This window comes from Calonectris borealis, chromosome 21 (genome assembly GCF_964195595.1).
Source record: "Calonectris borealis chromosome 21, bCalBor7.hap1.2, whole genome shotgun sequence".
NCBI lineage: Eukaryota > Metazoa > Chordata > Aves > Procellariiformes > Procellariidae > Calonectris > Calonectris borealis.
Window position 1 is genome coordinate 781,307 of NC_134332.1, and position 24,040 is coordinate 805,346.

Here is a 24,040-nt window from a genome sequence, read left to right on the forward strand (position 1 = left end):
TGCAAAACCTGTACAACCGATACTGAAACTCACCCTTGTCTGCAGCAAAGCACGAGAGTCTGATTGCTACAGCCTCCTGGAGGAAGCTTTGATATTGTTATATTGCTAAGATCAACTGCACAGGTTTCATTTTGCACTCCTCTCTCCTGGCAGGAACTGAGCATCTGTCAATAGGAATGATATCTTTGTCTTACGGGCTGAGGCGTTTGAGAAGACTCTGGCGCAGACACCAGAATTTCCCCTTTCTCAGCTGAGAAGTAAATATATTGCGCTCCATTACGCTGAGAAATGATCTGAGATAGACAACCAGAGAACATACTGTCCTCTGACAGCAAGTTGGCCCCAGCTGTTTAGGAAGTCAATAAGCGTTTCTACCTTGTGATGTCTCTGATATTAAAACCAGGTTCACACCACGTGTCCAGGATCTGCAAGAGCTTGCTCTGGAGCTCAGGATATTCTCCCACATAATCTTCCACCAAGTTAGTTTTATCCTGGAGCAGTAGCGGCGTACACATCTAGGAGAAGAAATTACATTTAAAGCTCTGTGCCCTGCCTTTGATGACCATGCTCCACAGACTGAGCGCTGCAGCACAGAGAAGGAACGGAAGAGGTCCATGACATGGCAGACTGAAACCTGGCAGAGGGCTGCCCCATTCCCTGCTGCTCAGACATGGCCAGCGAGTCACAACCCTCCTGCTTAATCAACCAGCGCTGCCTAGAAGAGTGATGTGACATTTTCAACACAAATACCAGCCAACACAAATGATGTGACATTTTCAACACAAATATTAGCAAAGCTTCAAAATAGCAAAAGCACTGAACTCCATCATAGTGATAACCATTTGTCAAGAACACAGCTAGGATATTTTATAACAGTGGCTGCAGCTAGAAAAACAGTCCAGTAAGCTGTAATGGGATCTAACAAAATACACTCTGTCACTTCCCTAGATGTAAAAGTACATCAGCAATGCAGCAGTTACTTCTGGGGAACAAAGTGAAGCTTCAAGTGAAAGGCAGCACAACTTGGAGGGCCTTGATGGATCTCCTGCTTAACAAAAGGTGGATCTGATGACAGAGAAGCCTGCAGAGGAAATGACTCACCTTCTCCACATCTTGATCTGGCTGTAATTTTAGCTTAATACTCAGTATGGCTGCCTAGAAAATACAAAAAAAGTTGCGTATTTAGGAGAAGAACACCACAGTGGGTAAATGGGCATTATTCCAAAGCGAAGTATATATGCTATTATACAAATTTTTAATGTGTTAATTATTTCTGTTAGATTTTCAAGTACAAATCATATAAACATTTGGCCACATACATTCCACTTAGAAGTGTACAAGAGCACTCCTGGCAGAGTTGCATATTCCAAGTAGCAGCATACCCTGGAGCAAAAATTAAAGATCAAGTTGTCTGGCAGAAAGAGAGAGAGAGAAAGTAAAGCGCTTGAACAAAATCAGCTAAGATGGATATTTTCTATCAATATGATTGTAAAAAAGACCTGACCCACCACACCTTTCTGAATTACCTTTATCCACCTTGCTGTGCCTTTTAAATTTTGTAAAATGGTTGCATTTTGTGAAAGCAACTCAAGATTTAAAAGACCCTGAAATCAAGAGGTCTTAGTTTTTATAATTTCTGCGTAGCTCCACACCCCTGAAAGTGTTAAGGTTCACCACAATCAGAAAGACGGCAAGAACTATATTTTTCCCTTTTGTGGTATCTACAAATCTTTGATAAGCCAAGACCTGCCACGTTCACAAATTAACTCCAAATCAGTACCTTCTGCAGATGAGGAAACTCTGCGACGGTGAACTGCAGTAACTCAGACTGCGAGAAGAACTGGTTCAGCCACTGTCTATCCTGTCCCAGCTTGGTGATTACAGAAATGTATTAAGATCTAACTGTGCATTGCTTGGGAGGCACATAAACTAATTAGGATTTTAAGCAGTTAATAGTGTCTAATTTCTGTAATGTGTGAGAATACTTGGATCTCAAACACAGAATAAACATATAATGGCTTTCTTTAATATAGTGTATTGTTCCAGTAAATAGAGTAATAAGAGCAAGAGGCCTTCTAGCGCGTTTATGTGTTATACTGACGTAATTGTGAACTAGGTAACACGGACGTTTTACATGAAGTGTCCTTCTAATTACTTTGCAAAGTTAGGCTGTATTTGCCAAAACGGTTGTAAACAGTGTTTGAAAATAGGACATCTCTGACCCTACTGCAGCATGCGTGTAACGCTGAGCAACAGGACAGAGTACGTAATCAACTGAGTTCACAAATGCCTATCTATTCAGATAAGGATAAAAACAGTATGTTAGGGCTTAGAGGAAAAGCTCTTCTCTTCAACAGGTTTCTCTGCTATCTGTGATTGATCTTGCTTTGAGAGAAAGATTATGAAAGCGATGGATTTGTTTGTCAAAATAGCTGAATTTTAGAACTGTATTATTTGTTAGAATATATAAACAAACATAATACAATAATAAAAAATGTGAATTTCCCCCAAGCAAACCTCATCATTATACTTCACCTGCATGAAACCTTTATAGAGAAATTTAACCAGAAAAATAACCTAAGTGGAGGTAGGAGCACACCATGAAACACATTTTCTGTGATCTCTCCTAGCATTCAAATGACACCTCAACTTAACTCATCACTGGAAGCACATGTTCTGCAGACCCAGCCAAGCAACACAGACAAAACCTAACAGCTCACCCGAGCATTGCTCGGAGCAGAAGCCGTGGATTACATTACCTTCTGGGAAATTCATGCATGTATTTCATCCACTGCATCAAAGACGGAGTGTACAAAAGCAGACAATCAACACACACATGTAAGTTCAATCATTTGATCTTATTGTCCAGAAAGAACAGAGATACCCAGTTATCAATGGGAAAACATTTTTTTTTTCTGTTTGTTTTGTTTTGGGTTTGGTTTTGGGGGGTTTGGGGTTTTTTGGGGGTTTTTGTTTGTTTGTTTTTTTAACACAAAACGAACGCTGCATCACTGACAGTCTAGGCCTCATCCCCAAAAGAGGAATCAGCAGAAGAGCTTTAAGTGACAAAAGCAGGAACTATTAATGCAGTGACTGCATGCTACAAACTAAACACTGAATAGAAAGGCACATCATCATTTCTCAGCCCAGCTAACTCTTCAACCAAACCTCTTACTCCAGACTTTATAACTATTCCACCTGTTTAGAGGCTACTATGCTACTCTGCTCCACAAGCGCCAAGTACCTTTTCTCTCAAATTATCAGATTAACATCACAAAGTTCAAGCTGAGTAATTATTCTCAACTTGTATACAAGTTGAAGGTTGTTACTTCTGTTTTGGACCTGAAGAAGGGTTTTGGGTCTCCAAAGCTTTAGCAGCTGGTTTTATTTTCCTCCAGCTATCTCAGTTTGCTGAATTAAAAAAAACCCAAAACGACTTGCAACTCTTAAAATCTTGTTTCACTATTTGATCTCATTAGTACCTTTTATTAAACAAGTAATCCGTTAGTTTTAACATGCAAGCGTACAATGGTCTCCCTAATAGCTTTTTAACGTTCACATGCATGTTCAGATTAACCTAATTGCAGAACTGTTATCTAAATGGCATAGTTTTATCTCCATCTCTATTAACCGTACAGGTGACTTAATCAGATGAATATGCGCCATGTCAGGTTAGGTTTTCCTCTTTTACAGGATGTATATTCTACCCTGTACCACAGGGTGAAGAGCAACGAATATGCATTTAGCCAAAGCACGGAGAGACATCGCCTTCCAACCCCAGCTGCAGCAGACCCAGCTCACACCACCACCACCACCGCTGCAGGTCAGAGGAACTTCAAGCAAATCACAGCTGGTTTTTAACATCATTTTGACATCAGAGAAATTGTGCTGTTGCGGAAGCTTCCCGCAGGGGGAACGCCATCAGCAGCGGGGCAGCAGCCTCGTCCATGCACAAAGCTAAACGTGGAAGGAGACGCATGACCTGGGTCCTAGGAACACCCAACCAGGCTGGATTGCAGGGTGTAGTTACATGGGCTGGCTGGCTGAATAGTGAGGACAACTGAGATAAAATCAGCGTGTTTACAATAGGAATAATAAGAGAAGAGATATGAGTAACTGTAATAAAGATGAAAGTGTTTGGCAGCTGTGTCTGTGGTCTCAACTTAGAGCTATTTTAAGATTTTGTTTTGTTATTATCATGTTTTGAATTGTTTCACTCCACAAACAAGTTTTGTGTAAAACGACCCTATTTTTAACAGTCTGTTTATAGATGATAAGATCTCCAGAAAAGCAACACCTCATTCACAGACTCATTTTGTAGTTAGAAAACAAACACTTTAATTAGGCAGGCGGCATGCTGTAACTGAAATGGTGAGAATCCCCCTCCCCACCCAAGAAACAGGCACCTCTCCATATGCAGTGCTGCACTCTCCAACTGTGCTGGAAGACCAGCCAGGGTGGCTGGAAGCTAGCAACCATGTTAATCCAACTGCAGATCCTCAGACCCAGGTTGGATCAGCAGGGCAACAAAAATCCTAAGCAGCAGATACCTCCCCCACTTTTCCAGCTGATCAATAGCAGCAAAAAACCTAGCTAAGACGCAGGAAAAGCTCTGGTGAACACTAACATATAGTCAGCTTATCAGGGTCTACTCACGTTCCTCAAACTATAAAGAGAACATGTTTAGTCCTGACTGGTGGTACAAGGAGCTTCTTCACAAAAATACATTTCAGACATAAAGAGTTTCTAGCGTGTAATCTAATAACAGCAAAGAATTAGCGTTATTAGCATTATTGCTGCACATAAAAGTGTCTAACCTATACTAAAACCCTCCTGCCCCAGATCATAACAGAAATATGGGAAAGATTGGTCCCTGTCTTGCCTTGCATCCGCCAAGCGCATACGGGACAGGTACATGGTGAAGTCACTGCTTAGTACAGGAGAAAAGGTGATGACCCATTGCCTGATTCAAATCCCATCAAAGTTTGTGAGTCTTCTCATTGTCCTCAGGGAGCTTTGGGTCATTCTTTGATTTAATTATGGTGAAAGCAAAAATCGTATTTGGACATTTTGTAATAGTTTTGTTTCCCAAGGATAAACACCTAAAAATATAGAAAAGGAGGGTTGGATGAGGATGGGGAAGAATTCAAAGCTGGGCAATACTACATTAAATTCTATCTAAAATGTGTGTGGGTGCATTGACCATAGGATGGGGGAAGTTACCCAAACTTGACGCATTCAGGCCAAGCCACAAGCACCAGACCACTCTTCTAGTCATGCGATTGCAAAAACAAGAGTTTGTGAAAATGGGGAGTGTTTTGAAGTGAACACACAAGCCCAGAGCACCCTGCACCAATACCTGATCCTCTCTACTTGTTTTGAATGCAATTGGCTCTGTCTCATCTAAAAATGACTATTCTTTCCATATACAGTACGAAGTGCAGGAAGCCACACAAGATCTTATCTGCAAGGGCATGTGCACTTGGGTGGTGTCTACACTGACAATTTAGGCAATTTTCCCACGGTGGGGTTAGCATCAGAGGAATAACCTTTTGCTAGTAGCACTGCTTGCAGTGATGATGCAGGACAGACACAAATGGTTTCTGATGACTCCTGCATTACTTAGCTCTGCTGCAAGCAAGTTGGGACAACACAAAGGTAAATATGCCTGTGCTTGACTTAGTGTAGTATTTCTGAACCAATGGTGAAGGAATTTCTGAAAACCCATAGAATAGACCAAACAACAGAATGAGACTTTGCAGAGGAGGATGCAACGTCAACTCTAAGAAAATCACAGTGATCAAAGCCTGGATTCATAATAATGGTAGAAATAACTGAGTAAAAGGCACACCACGTATTAATCACTGGGAACATCTGTTTTGTGTTTTGGAATCACTCATTTCAAACTTGTGGCTAATCAGCTTTGCTCAAACTCTCAGAGTGCATCACTGCACAAGCGTATGACATCAGGTTAGATGTTTAATTACTTCCTGCTTAAAGAGCATACAATATACACAGCTGTCTTCAGGAAGATCTTCAGAAACGAGAAAAACATGAGATTTCCCAGGTCCACTTTCAAAAGAGCATGAACATATTTTATAAGGAGTGAGACTGTCAAACTAAAGTAGTAACAGGTTACTCATGTCTAAAGAATTTGAGGTAGAGGGAGAGAAGTAAAAGTCAAGGTTGGAATATGCGTGAGCATAGGTGAAGGGAAGAGGGAACTGAAACAAACACTTCTGTGATTTGACTTCCTCAAGTCACTCAAAGCAGTTTTAAACTTGGTTTAACTCGTCAGTGCATCCTCACAAATGAGTGATCCTCTAGAGCACTGCCCAAGTTTGCTGTGCACACAGGCCACCCACCTTCACTAGATCCTCCGGATCCAGACTCTCTGTATCGCTAGATCTGCTGCACATTCGCACCTCTTCTCCAAGAGTCTGCTTGCTTGCCGAGAGCCCAGAAATGCTGGCAGCAGGAGCAGAATACTACCATCTGAATTACTATTTCCCAGCAACACTCAAGCTCCTTCCCAACCACTTCACCAGACAGACGCCCGTAGCAGAGGCGGCTCCAGAAGACACGGTGTTTGGGAGCAGGCGGCAGAGTGGTCCATGGCCCACAGGTTGGCTACCTCTGCTCTGGACTGGCGTGAATCTAGCAGGCAACATGCCATTAAAGCTGTCCTTTAGTAGATTAAGCTAATAGGAGAAAAGGGTTGAGACTGACATCATCATCTTTACATGAGAAACATCCCCTGTAACATCTTCCTTGTTTTTCTTATCCATTATTATTTTTAATTTAAAAGAAACAAGGAAATTCAAATGCATACACTTCAAAATACAGTAAGAGTTGAACAAGCCTTTGTAATTAAGGTGGTGAATGGGGGAAAGAAGCAATATCAGAGACATTTTCACTGTCCTGGGAACAGCTCAAAAAAGTCAGAGTGAAGAAATCCAAAACCTGAATATCCATTAATGTGCTCAATCAATCTTAACACTGATCTGTATTGACAGTTTTGCAAAAATACACCATGAGTACTCAAGCGCCGTGTATGAAGTAGGACTACAAACAATAACACCCCTGAATCGGTGTTCAAAACATCACTACACTGAAAATTGAAGGTCATGTTGGTGACTGAACTATGAATTTCTACACCTTAACATATTTGTATTCCTTTAAGTTTAACTCTTTGGTCAACCATCCTTTCTACGGAATTAATAAATTACTTCTGTAGTAGTATGTATTGCTGACAAAAACTTTGAATTCTGTGTCTACAGAGCTTTTTCTCTGGGTACTCCAAGTTATTTTATGACAAATTTTAACAACTGAATTTTAATAGATAATCCACACTATCTTAATTGAAAGAGCAAACATTAACTGAATTTAACATAAAGAATCAACCTTCATTATTTGTAGAAATTAATGGATTAAACATTAGTAAAAAAATTATACTCTGCTTTTGAAAACAGAGAAATCTGGATGGACAACAAGCAAAAAAACCTACTAAAAATTAAATACTCCCTGCCCCACTAATAGCTTAGTCCAATATTCTTGTTTAAGAACCAAAGGGATGAAGGGGAGAAAAATGCTGCTAGTCACCGATGCAGGGAAGTCAGAGTGGGAGCTCTCTCAGGCCCAAGAATATTTCTGGTTGTCAGAGGCTAAAAAGATTATTTATTGTTTCCTTCCTAAACCCAGCTCCACTGCCACCTGTTCAGAATTTACTATAAAGCTGTTAAACAAGACGAGAACTTTGATGCTGACTGTGAAAACAAGTTTCACTGTATCTGACCCGAGCAGCACTCACTACTGATCCAGAAGCAAAGGAATTTGATTTTTTTCTTCAAGCGCAGCTATCTTTTTACCTTTATAAGCTGTTTAAAAAAATGTAAATAAAATAACTCAGTGGACAATAGAGGGCATTCATCCCACAGAAAGACAGCCGCCACCCTTAGACATGAAATATCGCAGCACATTAAGTCATGAGACCCCGCTAATCAAAGCTGACAGGGCCCTGAATGTGATTTCTGCTGAGACTTAGCGATATCATGGGGCACTGAAGCATGCACAGCCTGCCAGACTGCCCCTGTTCATGTGACAATGGCTTTTATTCCCGAAAGGGGCCTGCGAGTGACAAGAGTCCCCTTTGTCTCTGGGCTCCCGCATTCGCAGTGCAAGAGAGGTTCATTCAACCAGCCCCAGACACTCTTTGAAAGGCTGAAGTGTAACATAAGATGACCATGAAACACTAGCTTGCCTTCTGCCTACCCCTCATTCTTCTCGAGCACAGCCTGGCCTATTCAGGGCCCCTCACAGACTCGCTCGCGCTGCATTACCCCCGGTCTGCTGAATCCCCGCATTGTCCCGGCCCCACCGGCAGCCATCGCCCTTCCCACAAAGCCGTCCACCCGGCAGCCCGACCGGGCTCCGGCCCGGCCCGGGACAGCCGGGTCGAGGGCGGCGCGGAGCCACGGCCCGCGGCTTCGGAGAGCTTCTGAGAAGGGGCCGAAGCCGCCACATTCCACCTGAAACTACCTGAGCGGGAGCGTTAGACCCTCTGCCTCTTCACGCCATGCAGGCCATGCAGGGCAGAGCCGGGAGCCCCTTGCCCAGCTCCAGAGCGCCGCAAGGCCCCACGCTGCCATACTGCCCCAGCAGCTGCAAACTCCACTCACAAAAGAATGGACAAAAACCCCAAACAGGCCAGACGCCTCAAAAACCCACTTACATGTCCCTGCTTTTTCCTTTAACTCTCACTGTATCAGCGTGTTTTTCTGCATCATGGGAGCACTAGTGCCATCCGCTGGCCGGCGCTCCCCTTCAGGTGCCTCCCCACCACAGCTACTGTTTCACGCTGCTAAATCGGAATGTCTCCTCCACCTGCGCCATCTTCACCAACCCCCCAGCGCCCGTACACAGCTGAAGGTTCTCCTGCCGCCCCCAGCCTGCACCCGGCCCCGCCAGGCGGCCCTCCCAGCAGCTCGCTGCAGAACTCCCGCCCGCTGCGATCCGCAAACTGGTTCTGCTTTTGAGCAGCTCTACTAAAACAAGGCATACAGGGAGGACCAGATGCGCTTCGGAAACAAATAACCGCCATGGCTGTCCCCGGGGATCTCTGGGATCTTGTTTTCTGAAGAGATCTTTCTCCAAAACCTCTGTGAGGGAAAGGAGCCTTAACCCACGGGGCAGAGCGGGGACCTCCGTGGTTCGCACACCACAGTAGGCAATGAATCCAAACAGGCGAAGGGAAATGCATCCAAATAGCCTGGTGTCTTACTGTAAATACAGCAAGAAAATAAATAATGACAGCAAGGATTCATAAGGATTTCTGTCCTTTCAGGTGAGAGACAGAAGAGCCAAAAATCCTACACGTGAATCCGCTTTTACTGCCGCATCTGAAAGACGGGGAAGAGCAGGACAAACAGCCACGCCACAGCCCGCTGCAAGTGCTCAGAGCCCTAGTTCCAGGTTTTTTGGGGCTAGTTGCTGTGAACTTAGGTATGATCAGTCCCCAAGGGCAGTAAAAGATTTCCTGTTATTCTTGAAGATAATTCTATTCATCCTTCTGGCAACAAAACAAAACTAGAAGAAAGTTATGGCTGAGGGTAAGCAACAGTTGAGGTTTCCTGTTCTTCACACTGGGAATGACTAGTAAATGAGCCTTTCTGTGGAAGAAAGAACAGAAAAACAATTCCACCAAAAAAAAATTTAGAGCTTTCCAAAACCAGATCTAGAAAGAACTGCATTTCTAACGACAACAATAAATATCTTTGGAGCCATGAACTTAAAAATCACACTTGAATATAGTCAAATACTACATTTCTGTTAGGATTTTCAAACACTCACGTTCAAAAACTTATTGAGCAAAAGAGTAAGTTCCAAGCAGCTACCTGTGAACTTCTAATCAAATATGAAATATCCTTGTCTCAGTATTCAAAGAAATCAACAAGAATGGACTTCCACGATCTCACTTGGGAATTCGGCTTTACTGAAGAATAGGATTTTTAAAATGCTATTTGACTTTTTTCTTTTGCTAAACAAGATCAAGCTGTTCTACACCATCAAAGTGAACCAAACGGTTTCCTTTGAGAAAAACAAACCTTTTTTTTTTGCCTTTTTTTTAAAAAAAAAAAAGCATTAACAGTATTGTAGTTTGCTCATGAGAACACTCACAAGGCTACCAAGACATCACAGTGATGCCAGAGATGCTGCAAGTACTCTAAACCACAGGGTAAAACATATCAAATTCTGGGTTTGGTGAACTCCTGCCAGTGTCAGCCACTCAAATTCAAATACACGAATAGTAACACATTTTGAATATGAGCCTCAATGGTAAAGAGGCTTCAAAACTCCTTAAACTGAGAACGCTTTGGTTAGGGTAATCACGTGGGAACAGAGAGATTTTTCCAACCCCTCCTTGTTGCAGGCAGATTGAAGATAGCACAGCAGGTCTATGACCAACTACTAAAATCCCTTCTTTTCTTGCCAAGGACAAGGAAAACAAAAAAGAACACAACCATCCCCTTAAACTCTCCAAATTAAACCCTATTAACCTATTACTTTCAAAGATCAAAAAAGGGGTGGAGGAAGGATTCACTAGCATTCTGTACTCAGCCATTAGAAAAAATGAGGTTGAACACAGCCCACTCATGTACACGGGAAGACCATGCTAAGCTGCACCATTCACAGTGTGCAGCTGCTGTGATGAAACGGAATTCACATTGAAATGCATCCAAAAAAGGACACAGACATTAACAGAGAACTAGAGAGCTGGGTAGGTAAATTTATTTGAAAGACATGACCCACCTCTTTGTAGTCGCCCTTGTGATAAAGATGACTGACATGTCCAAGCAAATAGTTCCGGTCTGCTGTATGGAGCTGGTAAATGCTAATCAGAGGGTCAAGAAGATTAGCTGGGCACTGGGCTAGTATTCTGAGTACACGGGCCTGCAGCTTCTTCAGCTTGATGCCAGACTAGGGAAAAAAAAAAAATCAAACACAGATTTAGTAAAGATGGCTACAATTCAATGGCAGTTGAAAATGCAGCTTGTTTAAACAGTGGAATACGCCAATTCCTTGGGAAGGGATTCTCCAATTTCCCCACGGAGTCTGCAAGCAGAAATCAGAACAATATGATACACATTTTTTTCACAGCATCCAATTTAAAAACATTAAATGTTTGCGGGATAATTCTGGAAAAGGCATATGGCCTTGTGCAAAAGTAAAATACGAAACTGGAAAAATGCCCTCTTTTACTAACACAGCTATTTAGAAATTCTCCCCTCTAGTTCCCAGCAGAAAATCTTTGAATCCAGCAACTCCCCTCAAGGGAGATCTCACCTATCAGGCATAAGAATTCAATTTTCATTCCCAGGCTTGCTCCTGGGTGCAAGAAGGGCAGGAAAAGCAAAAGCATCGTCAAAAGATGCACAGATACAAGTATTAATCCTTGTGTTCCTACATGATCATTCTCTCATGACATAGGAATTTCGGTGCCAGTAGCACTTCACTGCACTTTGCAGATACTGTAATGGCAGAGCTCAACATCTAAAAAGAGCCATTTGGAAAAATGGGAAATGAAACAACACAAATATAGAAATATCTTGCAGTTCAGAGCGAAAAGCATACAAAAAAGAGAGAATCTCAGTAGGTCAGAATATATGAAGGCATAAGGAATGGTAAACATTAGGACGTATAATCTGATGACCCAACATTACAAAGCTAATCATTCAGCTGCTGAAAAGTCATACTGTTACCATTTTCTGCATTCCCGATGATAAAAGCTCCCCACCATATGGCAGGAGTTAAGCAATCGTACAGTAACTGGCTTCTATTTGCAGAACTGGAAGAATATGCAGAGTAGATTACTGCAATTGGTTTTATCCTGACAGCAGGGATGTGAGTTCCAGTGGGAAAGCCTCCAGCCCGGCAAAGGCTGCAAGATCAACGCTTGATCAAAGTGGTTTGATCTGGAAAGATGGAAATCCCAGCTTGGAAGGGGAAACAGAGCTCTCGCACCACAGCTTCTAATACTATTTCACTTTCAAGCCAGCATACAACAGATAACATCATCTCAGTACAAATTTCACACCTCGTCACACCGTGTTTGTATGCGACTACAGAGAAGACGCTGGACTATGAATAAAGTGAAACTGGGGACACTTGAGGGACATTAAAATCAATTGCCCTCTCCTTTCTCCCGGCTCTCTTGCTCTCTCTTTTCCTAACCTGTGGAACAGCAGGATGCTCTTTTATCCAAAGCTGCAGCTCAGTGGTGATGTAATACCCGAGGGAATGCCCCTTCCCCTTCCAATCGCTGCTGCTCTCCAGCATGTCCAGGAGTCCTGCCAATGGGTCCTCCAGTCCTGCAAAGCCCCGCCTGATTTCTTCCTTGAGCTGCTGAGATACAAAAACACATTGTCATGTACAAAAAGATTAGTGAATCCTCCCTTCCCCCGCTGAACACAAAGCTTTATTTTTTTTAATTTAATCTATTCAGAGAGGTAACTGTTGCTATTCAGCCACCATCCGTGCCTCCAGTGACTTTTCATGTCATTACAGATTCCTTCATGGCTCACTGCACCTCAAACCCAATGGGAAAAGCAGCAATTGTCCACACTAATTATCCCATAAAGACAGAGAAGTTGTTCTGTGGGGCAGACAAAGGGGCTTGGGATTTGGGGGAGGGGGAGAAAAGAAGTGAGCTCCAGAAAGGGGTGTTATTAGGAAAACGGCAATACTGAAGGTAGATAACCGGGCTCAAAAACCTACTCATCTTCTAACAGACCTAGAAGTAACAAAGCATATAAACTCCTCCTCATTCTTGTACCACAAATTTTCATATTTGACTTTATACCCACTTCAGCCACAATGGCATAATGCTCCTCACCGTTACAGGAATATTTGGGAGTATCACAATAGTTTGGATTTTACACACAAGATTAAAAAGAAAGAAATATCAGAGTTCAAACTCTGACAGACTGCCATCCTGCAAATCTACGCTCCTTTCCTGCAAACCTACCTGTATTTGCTGTCGACTACCTACTGCCACTGCACGTCAGGCACTGCACACCTCTGCAAGTCTAAAGGTCGTACGAAGGGGCTCGGAACATGGGAAAACTCCACGCCATAAATCTTAGGAATCCCAGGGTGATGTGTTTAGAAATGTGAAGGAATTGGACACTCACTTTGTGAATGTTAATAGGCTACTTACTACCCATCTGGTAGAAGTGATAAATTAGCAGTACTGAGCAATATCTTTATAATGTTTACATTAGAAGTAGTTTCCAAGGAGCTCGGAGGGTTGGCAGGGTGAAGAAGTGGCATCCTTCAGTACCCACACAGGACCTTTCACCGCATGGTACATGTACTGGCGTGGAGCAAGGCAGAAGCAGAGACAGAAAACAAGAAATCACTAAGAGCAGCTGCTCTCTTTCTTTTGTGGCTAAATAGCAAAATCCAAAAGATGCTCATTCCTGCCTGCAGCCAGCACTTGTAATTTACTGTATATGATGGCCCCAGTCGTAGCTTCCAATGGAAACAACATAAAGTTTGAAGAACGACATGGAAAACAAAAGAAAATCTACAGAAAATTTGCCAACGAATTTGTTCTTTTTTATTCATCGACAATATTTACTGGAAGACAGTTATTTTCCATAGTGTCTTTCATGTCTGGAAAAACCACAAAACCTATCGTTTACGACAGAAACTGTTTCTTTCTCACTAGATTATCAAATGCAGTATGAAAAAGCTGATGACTAACAAAGATGTGACTTTAGATAACGGATTTCTCCCTGTAAGTATTTTTCCCTGTGGCAAGAATTTGCGATGTTAAACACAGGGCTCCAACTTCACTGCGAGACTCAGCAGAAGGAAAAGGCAAGCTCTTATCCAACCACAAATATCCAACACAACAGCCAAAGGAAAACAAAGCAACTCGCCAACTAAATTGCACTGTTTATAAATGGCCTCTCTTCTTTTTTCTTTTTTTCCCCCCAAAGCCCCACTTCAGCACATTTAGACTGAACAAGAGCTTTCACCACACCGCTCAGCTCCTCCTTGGGCTGGAGTCAGAGCCCGGGCTTTGGCAGGATGGACTCCAGCAGACAGCAGGTCCTGCGAGAGCCCAAGCCTGCTTTCACACGCAGAGCATCTCCAAACACTGGCACAACTGCCAGGAGCACAACTGTTGTTATCTAGACGGAGTCTTGACTTCGTACCGGCTAGACTTTGACAAGCAGGGGAAAAGCCTTCTTCAAAACTTCCTAGCAATCGGCAGACTTCAACTATGGTATGTATAGTTTGAGGGGGAAAAAAAAAAAACAAAAAAAAAGGCATGAGACACCTAAATCAGAGAGGAAAGAGTGCTGTGCTGCCTGGCTCGTCTCTCTGCCAGAGAAGGATTCCTCTCAAACGTGTAATTGCCATTTCCATTTCAATTGATTCCCATGGCAGGGAATGCTCCTTGGGGGATTTCTACAGCCTGACAGATCATGGGAATAGGAAAATTTTGCTGATGCTCAAACTACATACTCCTTCATTCAGTTTTGGTCCCTTATTTCTAGTTACATAGCTCAGGGCAGTCTGTTGATGCTTCTTGGTTATTCCCAAACTGTCTTTCCTATGTAGGAAATGACCACTTCTTATAACCATGTTCCAGAACCGAGGTCATGCCATCTACAGATACCCTCCTTCTGCTCACGGTCACTGATTTGAGACCAAGGGGCTGATTCACACTAGTTAATAGACAGTATTGATTTACATTCACACACAGCGAAAGGCAAAGAAGCTCCCTGCCATTTAAATGTCAATGGAGCAGACGGAGTTGTATTTAAGTCAGCTCCCCTCATGTATTTGAACTGGACGGTTGGATGTAAGCAGCAGCACCACACACCTCGAGTTGCACACAGAGGGCAGGGCAGCAGCTGCCCCTGAAAAAAGTGTCTACGCTGGCTGTGGGTGCATGGCATGTCTGAAGGGTGGCGATGCCATCGCCCTGATGCCATAGCCCATCTCAGTGACAGCGTGACGAGCACACGTCAGAAACCATCAGGGACATTCATGCTGTGCTCCCCACCGTAGAGGCAGCTGCTGCTGTGCCACCGCCTGGTCCCACCACAGCCCTCCCCATCTCTTTAAAAAGGCTTTCCTCGTGGTTCGGAAACGCATCCTCCAGGTTCAGAAAGACGCTTCTGCCCGTGCCCGCAGCCACGTGGCCCTGCCTGAGGGGTGGGCCCGAGGGGGACAGACCTGCCCCAGGGGAGCTGCAGCCTGCACGCTCTGCAAAACCAGCGACTCGCTGGGATGACCGTCCCAGAAACAAACAAACTGAATAAGCGGAGCTGCAAGTGTGACTCACGGGGATCCTCAAGCTTTTCCACCCTCAGCAGGAAAGCTGCGGTGCTCTCTGCCCAAGGACACGTCGATGGGAGGCTCTGTCTTCTTCAGAGTATTTTAATTCACAATCCACACACATCTCAGGGTACACAGTACAGAGATTTTGATGATTACTCTTTCCTACTGTTGTTTTGTGGGATTAACTGACCTCAAGACCTAACAAATAATATTTTTTTTCCTCCAACTCTAACAAAACTTGATAGAAAGCTCAAGGCTTCAGAGTTGCTGAGCTCAAGTCTATGTCAGTGGCTGACCATTTGGAAAGGCACCTCTCACACTGTGTTTAATTATTCCGGCTGGGAACCACAGACTATCAGTAATGGAAAGTCTAAGCGCAGCAGACAAGTACAATGACTAAACACTCCAGACACCTCGGATGGAGCACGTACACCAAGGTACTCAGCCACGCCGGCCATTTCACACAGGACACATTCCACGTGGCTATGTGGTGAGCTACAGGTTTCTGGGTCTTTCAGAAAAAAACATCTCAGCTATGAATGAACCTGCCTGAACAACACAGGGGAAAACACGGTTAAGCATGGGAAACTCACCACTAAGCTGATGCATCTAGTGTTTTTGTTAGTTTTCCCAAATTTAGATGAAGTATATTTTACCCCCTATGAGAAATCTCGTAGAGCCCATAGAGTGCTGTATAAAAATATAGCACTAATTTTAGACAGGCAGTGTAAATTGCATTCACCACTCTAAAAGGCAAAACCAAACCAAATCAGAAAAAATAGTAAAAATACTTTGAATACGAAGGCTTTGATATCATTCCACTTGGCAAAGAGCACTTTTCTACTGAGTTAAACCCTCATTTTTTCAGCTACTAGAAATATTCTTTCCCCTCCCCCAAAGATCCTCCATTTAATGGACAAAAAAGGTGTTTAAAAGAAAACAAAAGCAACTTTGATTTTTTTCTCTCTGTAACTCAGCCCTGTAAACTTCAGCTCTTTTATATGAGCCCCTGAGCTGCTTCACATCACACAGAGCTACCTTTTCTTTTCACTTCTTGCTGCAAATGCATAGGCTCTTCCCCTGTGTGCTGGAACTGAAAGCAATCATGAAGAATTGCAGGTCTGACCTAAGCGTTCTGCGTCTGGACATGCTCTGCATGCAGTTATTAACTGCAGCGTGGAGGGGAAGCTCGGCCTTACCTTCATCTCTTTCTTTGTCCAGAGAAGCTGAAGGGTTTTCAGCAATACGAGTGGGTCTTGGCCTGGAGGAGGGGGAACAGAGAGAGAGGGAGAGAGAGAAAAGGGGGGAGAAAAACAAAACAAAACAGATTTATTGGCTCTGTACAGGCAGCCTAGACACACTGGTGCATTGTTTCAGCGAAGAGAAATCAGCTACTCCGTGCCACTGTGTTTGAAACCACCAACCTTCCAACTGTCAGTCAGGATTAAAGTGCTAAAATCCCCCACTCTGAAATCCTAACAAAATAACAGACATCATCCATGCATGGCTTTAACTAAACACCCACATGGGCTCAAATACTGAAAAGCTGTATTGGTGCATTTACAACTAAATCATGCTGCTGCTGTGCATCCAACACATCCCCACCGGTCCCCCCACTACTCCCCCTTTTTAATACTAAAATAAAATGGTCCTAGAAGAGTAAGCATCTTGCACAGGTTGGAAAGGATTATCAACACAGTAATTTTTAATGCAATGGCTCTAAAGTGTTAACCTCATCGCAACCTGTGGATGGAAGACGCGAGTGGGTAAATTCAAGGGAAGATCAGCCTCTCGTTGCCTGGCGAGCGCAGGGCAGCCTTTGTGTGCCGGAGAGCCGAGCAGAGCCGAGCCGGGGGCTGGAAGCAGGCTGGGCTCTGACGTGATTCGGGCAAGATGGTGCTTGAGGAAGAGGAAGATGAAATGCTGCTGTGATTAGTGGCAAAGCTAAAAAAAGGAGTGATCAATTATTTCAAAAGAAGGTTATTTGGAATTTTTCTCTTTCACTTTTCACCTAGTTATTGGAGAACTTGCATTCAGTTGTTATTTTGTATCTATTATCACTCATCATACCAGTATTATTCATCATACCAGTATTTCTGAACCACATGTTTAGGAATATTTCATTTTAAAAGCAGTAACATTTCTGATATCTGGGTCTACTTAATTCGCAATCATTTACTTACGAAACCATGACTCAGAATATTCTGAATGAAAATAATCTACTGCATCAACAGTTTAAATGTGAAGAATGAATTTAAAAATCTGAATGAGTTCTCCAAAAACGCTCATATATTTAGTGCACCTCCCTTTATGTTTTCATAAAGCCAAAAGAAAAATGTTAAACTGAAAAGGAAACATCCTTTCAATCACCTTCTGCGTTCTACAGTTCCTAAATAGCCCATTTCCAAATGCTAGATTCCTTGCTTAGTATCCCATCTCACTTCATATTTCAGGTCACAAAAAGCTACTTCAACTGTGAAAAGCTCTACCTCATCCAACAAACCCTGAAGCACTAAATTTATAAAATATTTTAAGTAGCAAGCTGATTACTGGTCGAGCCAAGAGAATGATAGTATTCCCATTATCCCCTAACCTCTGGGAAACACCAGCCAACTTAAAAATGCCACATTTACAATTCATAAGATAATATTTTCTCTCATCTCTGGTTGTTCTGAAATCTTGAACTCTCCAAACACTGGCTGTTCTCAGCTACTGCTTCTCCTTTGGAAAAAGAAAAGTCTCTTTTTACAACAAAAAGAAGAAAATCCAGATCCCTACTCCCCACAAAATTAGCAACTAACAGTCAAATTCAGCCCATGTGTGTGTGCATGCATACATACACACTCTCCTCTTGGCCTGACTCCCAAAGAAATTTATACACACACAGGAAAAAAAAATTAGAATGCAATCCAGTGTGTAACCGAATACACTGTAAATCTGAACTGTAATTAATGCAGTGAACAAGCCGGAATGATACAGGAAATGAGAGCAGTTAGGAAAGCAGTGTTTCACTTCAGATACAGCCAATAATTCAACTTGTTAAAAAGCTTTCTAAACCTCAATCAACAAAACAAACCCTTTTCTTACGTGACTTTTTCCTACCTTACCTCCCTGTAACTGAAATCTGATCTCACCGTTTTTTCAATATATGGATGCATGAAAACCGTCTCTCCAGTGAATTTTAACCGACTCAGCATGTTGCCAGCATGCCACTGTGCAAGCACGGTAAGTAGGAAACGACCTTCCCGCTCCCAAGCCCTGGCAGTGAACGCACCCATAAGGTGGTTGTTTCTGTGAAATGTCTCGGGACGCTGCCGAGCCCCGGCGCCGGGCAGCCAGGCCAGCCCGGCTGGCAGTGGAGGCCAGTGCCGAACCGCTGGGGCAGGAGAAGGTCAACCACAGGGAGGGCAACCACCCATCTTCTGGCATGACCTGACCAAAAGGTTTTGCTCTCCATTCAGTCTGTGCATAAGAAAGAGGCAAATCCCACGCAATTCTCCAGAACAGGGATTGAACAAGGAGAGAAAACACTGAAATATTAACCACGGTACGCTGGTGTCAGAACAGTGCTGTCTCCTTCCCTACCTCGTAAAGCCTTGGAGGTACCTAAGGGTGAGATGTAGTCAGAGGCTAAACCTAACAAAATAACTGACGCATGCAGATACTTCTAGAACAAACATAAACAAGAGCGCAAAGCAACATTACGCGTTTGCCTAGTTCCACCAGAGGGGAAAGCCACTGCGGTTCATGCTGGACTGTTGCAGCCAGGACAGAAGATGTAGATGTGAAGGTCCACATCATTTTGGCTACTGAAAGAAATAAAGAACTCCTCTATTCTTCCTCCTGCAGGACCTCCTTGGGGGACTGGCCTCTTCTTGGTTCTCCTGGCACCCCTAAAGAGTGAAAATTACTGTCTTTGGCACGGATAATGAAGCAATAACGGTACTGTTATGTTCCCATTGGAATACCAGATAGGATCCTGCTCATCCATATCTGAGAAGGAACCAGAGAAGCAGCAAGAAACTAATGCCAGGATATCCGAGGAAAAAGGACAGGACCTTACAAGGAGTTTCATAAACCTTCCAGAACAAATCTGGAGAGCAGATGATTGCTCAACACAAAAGGGAGAGAGGAAGAAATACAAGGGAAGGAAGAACAAAGCAAAGCAACTGAAAACCAAATGGTCATAACTGAACCACAAATGCATCTGGGCTCAACTCAGAGGACAAGAACAGGAAAATTCTGGAGCGACCTTCAGCCACAGTAGTAAGAGCAAGAAGCAGCAATTACTGAGATACACACATTAAAACAGTGACAGAACAGTGCCTGCAAAAGCAAGGATAGGTCACAGAGGCCAGAAAAACGCCTTCATACGTCACACCAAGAACACCCAGAATCTCCACTTCTAAAGAAAAGTTAAATTCTGCAGAGACTCTTACATACTGAAGAGATATCCAGCTATTAGCAAGGGTCATTCAATGAGCAAACCGAACAGAACAAGGATGAGGCCATGTAAAACCGTGTAAAAAACCAGTGTGGCAAGTAGGAGAGCATCAGCACGCTCTGCTTCCAGCTGTGAGCAGCCAAGGATGGCCAGGTCTACCGTGCTCCCAAGCTGGAGAGGCTGTGTGGCACCCTCACCCGCCCCCGCTCCTGGGCCCCTTGCTGATCTCGGACATTCCCGTGAAACCTCGGCCGTGGTGCACTGGGTCTGGCGGCTGCGCGCTCCTTGACCGTATCAGAACCCCTGCACAGCTGAGGCCAGGCACGGCCTCTGCCCGGCCCAGGCGCCCTCCCGATACCCTTACCTGGGGCGCAGCTCGAGTGAACAACGCTGAAACCTTGAGAAGTTTTAGTAACTACACCTGGGAGCGTGGCCAGGATGCAAATTTGCGGATGACTAAAGCCTACAAACGGTGGTCCTGAGCGAGACCCTCTGAGCTCTCCTGGAGCGCAGGAGAGCTGCGCCCAGCACCTCCCTCTGAGGGGGGGACGCCTCTCAGAGCTCTCAAATCCGCGATATTCGGAGGACTGTCGCCAAAAACTGACAACAGGACCTGGGCTGAAACCCTCGCTCCTCGAGGCTCAATCCTCACCCGTTGAGAGAAACGCTGAGACACTTCACATGGATATTTCTTCACTGAACTCGAGGGGAATTTTTAACAGGTACCTTTTGTACATTTATATATGTATTTCTGTTTGTACATTTATATATATATATTTCTGTCTGTGTTTATGTGTGTGAACTAACAGTAAGCATAATTTGTAATTAAGCCATGCTTGTAGTAGACTCTACTAACATTCATAAATGCTAAATTAGTTAATGATTAAGTGCTGCTAAAATTTGTTCATGATTAGTTAATGATCAAGTGCTCTTAAATTTTATGATCTACCTTAAAACTGTGAATAAACCTTGCACTGCTGCAAAACACAAGACAATCCCTTAGACATAAACCATTGACCAGGTCTGAGACTAGGGGTAGATCCAGCCGGGTCTTCTCTGAACCTCATGACTCAACGGGAGGGTCTCCCTTACCCTTTTTGCATTAGACATAAACCGTTGTCCAAGTCTGAGACTAAGATTGGATCCAGCCGGGTCTTCTCTGAACCTCATGACTCAATGGGAGGGTCTCCCTTACCCTTTTTGCATTAGACATAAACCGTTGTCCAAGTCTGAGACTAAGATTGGATCCAGCCGGGTCTTCTCTGAACCTCGTGACTCAACGGGAGGGTCTCCCTTACCCTTTTCGTCCTTGGTCTCTGTACAAATCATTCTAGCTCAATTATAACGTGATTTGACTTTGTATACTTCATCCCTCTAGTAAGTGATAGAGTGAACCTTGCCATCTGTTAAGTTGCACTTTTATCAATCTCTATTAAAATCACTTTCTGCTAATACCTTTGACGGTGATTCTTTAAGCGGCCTCTAAACCGCTCATTCGCGACAGGCTGAGTCGTGCCCCAGGCAGCTGATCCCATTCAGTTCCTAGACCAAGCTCGAAGAGAAAGTGCTCAGTCTGACACTGATCCTTCACAGCTCCAAAAAAGGGGGTTGCAGACCATAAAATATCTGGCAAAGCTTCACCAAAGCAAGGTTATAGATAGCACTTCGGTGGAGATCTCAGAAAGACACATCTGCACCCACTCCATCAAGACACAAAACCTCGATTTCTTCATCTGACAGTTTCTCCAAATAGTATGTTCCTGTTTTAAGAATTTTGACATTAAGATATTTCCTTTCAACTTTTTTCATTCTGAAAATAAATTTCCTCCGCCCTGAATCTGGTACGAAAATTGGAGGAGATGGTAAATGAAATCTTTTCCAGTTCTCAATATCTGTGGTTACATTTCAAAACCATATAAACCACAAGGCTTATATTTTTGAGTTAGAAAAGTGCCTTTGAGGAAAGCCATAAACTACTTTCTGTTCATTCTCTCTTTTTCCTTTGTGCATACATCACTCAAAACCTGCTGTGATCACAACAAAAGCGGTGCCCGCGGGCTGGTGAGGTAAAGCAGTGGTTTTGCTATAGCGTCCTTGCAAAATTCTGCTGCATTATTCACTGGTTCTGCTAAAACACTCTGGCAAGAGAAACCCACTTTCTGACTGAGGTTCCTTGTGTGTCTTGCATGGGGAAAGTGAGCCATCCAACCCCAGAGGAGGGAGTTACCAATGAAAAAATCTCTCAACGCTTTTTCTTTGTGTCAAAAGCCATTAAATGCCCCATGGCCCGAGACCTGGAAGAATTACAGTCAACTAATTAAAAGATAGAGAATGCAAAAAAAAAAAAAATCCCAAACCCAAAGGAGGCTAATGTGACTGAAATGTAGGATCACATCCTCCAAGCAGTCAATTACAGCTGAAATTCATGGACAGAAAAGGTCAAGAACGTAATGCTAATGGTTAAGTCCTCTTTAGGCAGACAGCTTATACTTCTGCCTTGCAAAGTAACAGGATTTTAATAAATGTTTAACGGAATATATAACAAATCCAACCCACCCAGTAAACAATCAATGAATGTTTACTATTACCTGTTGTTTTGTGTGCCTTCTGCCCCAATAAATCCCTGAAATCTGTCCGCTGTGAAAACCCCTGTTAATCCCAACAAGCCTGAGATATTTTTCTGAAAGGAAAATAAAGGTTCTAGATATTTCTATGTCACCATAAGCACAGCTAGCCCATTTGCACTTAAAATCAAAAATATGTAAATGTATAGGCAATGCATAAACTGGGGGCGGGTGGGAGCAGAGTTATTTAAGCCAACTCCTGTTTCAGCAGCGTGATGGGTACACCCAACACTCTGTAATTTAAGTTACATCTGAAAACCAACAAATAGTATGCTATGTGGATTAAGAATTAATCAAAGTCTCTTATCAAAACATACTTTGTCTCAATTTTTTTCAGAAAAGTGTCTGTAGTTAACACCAAGTGTGTGCTAATTTTGTAGAAGAGAAGGCCAATAGGGAACAGAAAAATGATGCAAAAAATGAAAGGTACATTTTCTAGTGACAAACTTTGAATCTCTAAGAACAAGCTGATTTAATTAAAAAGATACAAAATTCCTCCATAGAAACTCACAGATTTTTACACCTTCTGGGTTTTCTTGCTGTGCCTATTTTTAATGAGCACACGTAACATAAATAAACCTTCCAGTCTTGTTTAAGTATTTTTGAGCTTGAGAAAATGATTCCCTATGGAATTTCTCCTAACAATGTGAAATTACATTTAAAAGACACAAAAACAATTTTAGAACATACAGGTATTATGCAATACACATTGTAAAATTCTGCGTTGTAATTAAAAAAAAAAGAGGAAGTAGATACAATAAAGAAACAAAAGGTAAAATGCTATATTATTTTAAAAGAAGTAGAAAGACTTCCAAAAAAGCATGTATAGGTGAATATGTGGGTATTAGCCAGCAGGGCATGGCAGTGCCATTCTCCTTTTGCTTTGTAGAGGCTTTTTCAGTAATTTCTTCTTGCCTGGATTTATCCCAGGGTCTGGGGAGAGATACCTGACATGCTACATAACCACGGAGTGGGTAAAGGTGTCATACATACTAGACTTAACGGTCAACAATCAAAACAGATATGATACAGGTTAATCACGTTTTTAAAAAACAGTCAGGATTATGCTATTGCAAGTGTTTGGTCCTGCCTCAACATCCCTCGTGCTGAAGACTCCCCTTCACGCTGACAGCAACGCGCGCCGGAGATGAGGCCTCTGACAAACCTAGGAATGAAACGGGGAAATCTCTTTGAAAACTATTAGAAATTCAGAGGGTGAGAGACCACCCAGAGCATCCCTGCGAAGCACGTTCCCCAGAGCTGGGAACTTTGGGCAACTTCGGGCAACTTCTTGCTTATTACTATTTCTTTTGGAGTAACTGTCACGTTTCCATCGTAGGTGTATCAGTTAAAATACAATCTTGCAGCAAGGCTAGTGTAGCTTTCTTCTGTGGTTTCAGAGGGAGGGAAGAGCGAAGGGTAATTAGTGCATCAGAAGCTGCAAAAGACAGAGGCGGGACGCATTTTTTTTAGCCAGTCAGAACTTGATAGATGCAATATCCTGAGGAGTGGGTCTGATGGTATTGCTGCTCCATCCCCCTTGCACCAATCCATTCGCCATTTCTTATTGAGAACACGTGTTCTAAATGACGTTTAGTGGCATTGCTGTAATTTG

At 43.1% G+C, this 24,040-nt stretch overlaps 1 protein-coding gene across 6 annotated transcripts in view; it reads right to left on the reverse strand.

Annotated features, from left to right (window-relative positions):
• EXD3 (exonuclease 3'-5' domain containing 3) overlaps positions 1 to 24,040 on the reverse strand; it is a 295,665-nt gene that overhangs the window by 183,390 nt on the left and 88,235 nt on the right. For 4 of the 6 annotated variants that reach the window (XM_075170196.1, XM_075170194.1, XM_075170195.1 and 1 more), the window contains 5 exons: positions 16,557 to 16,618; positions 12,232 to 12,402; positions 10,810 to 10,977; positions 1,102 to 1,155; positions 376 to 515 (listed from right to left, as the gene is read on the reverse strand). In XM_075170196.1, the coding sequence (XP_075026297.1) occupies positions 376 to 515; positions 1,102 to 1,155; positions 10,810 to 10,977; positions 12,232 to 12,402; positions 16,557 to 16,618 (595 nt within the window). Of the gene's footprint in view, positions 1 to 375; positions 516 to 1,101; positions 1,156 to 6,365; positions 6,690 to 10,809; positions 10,978 to 12,231; positions 12,403 to 16,556; positions 16,619 to 24,040 lie in introns of those variants that run through there. The other 2 variants (XM_075170192.1, XM_075170197.1) reach the window with 2 other exon arrangements.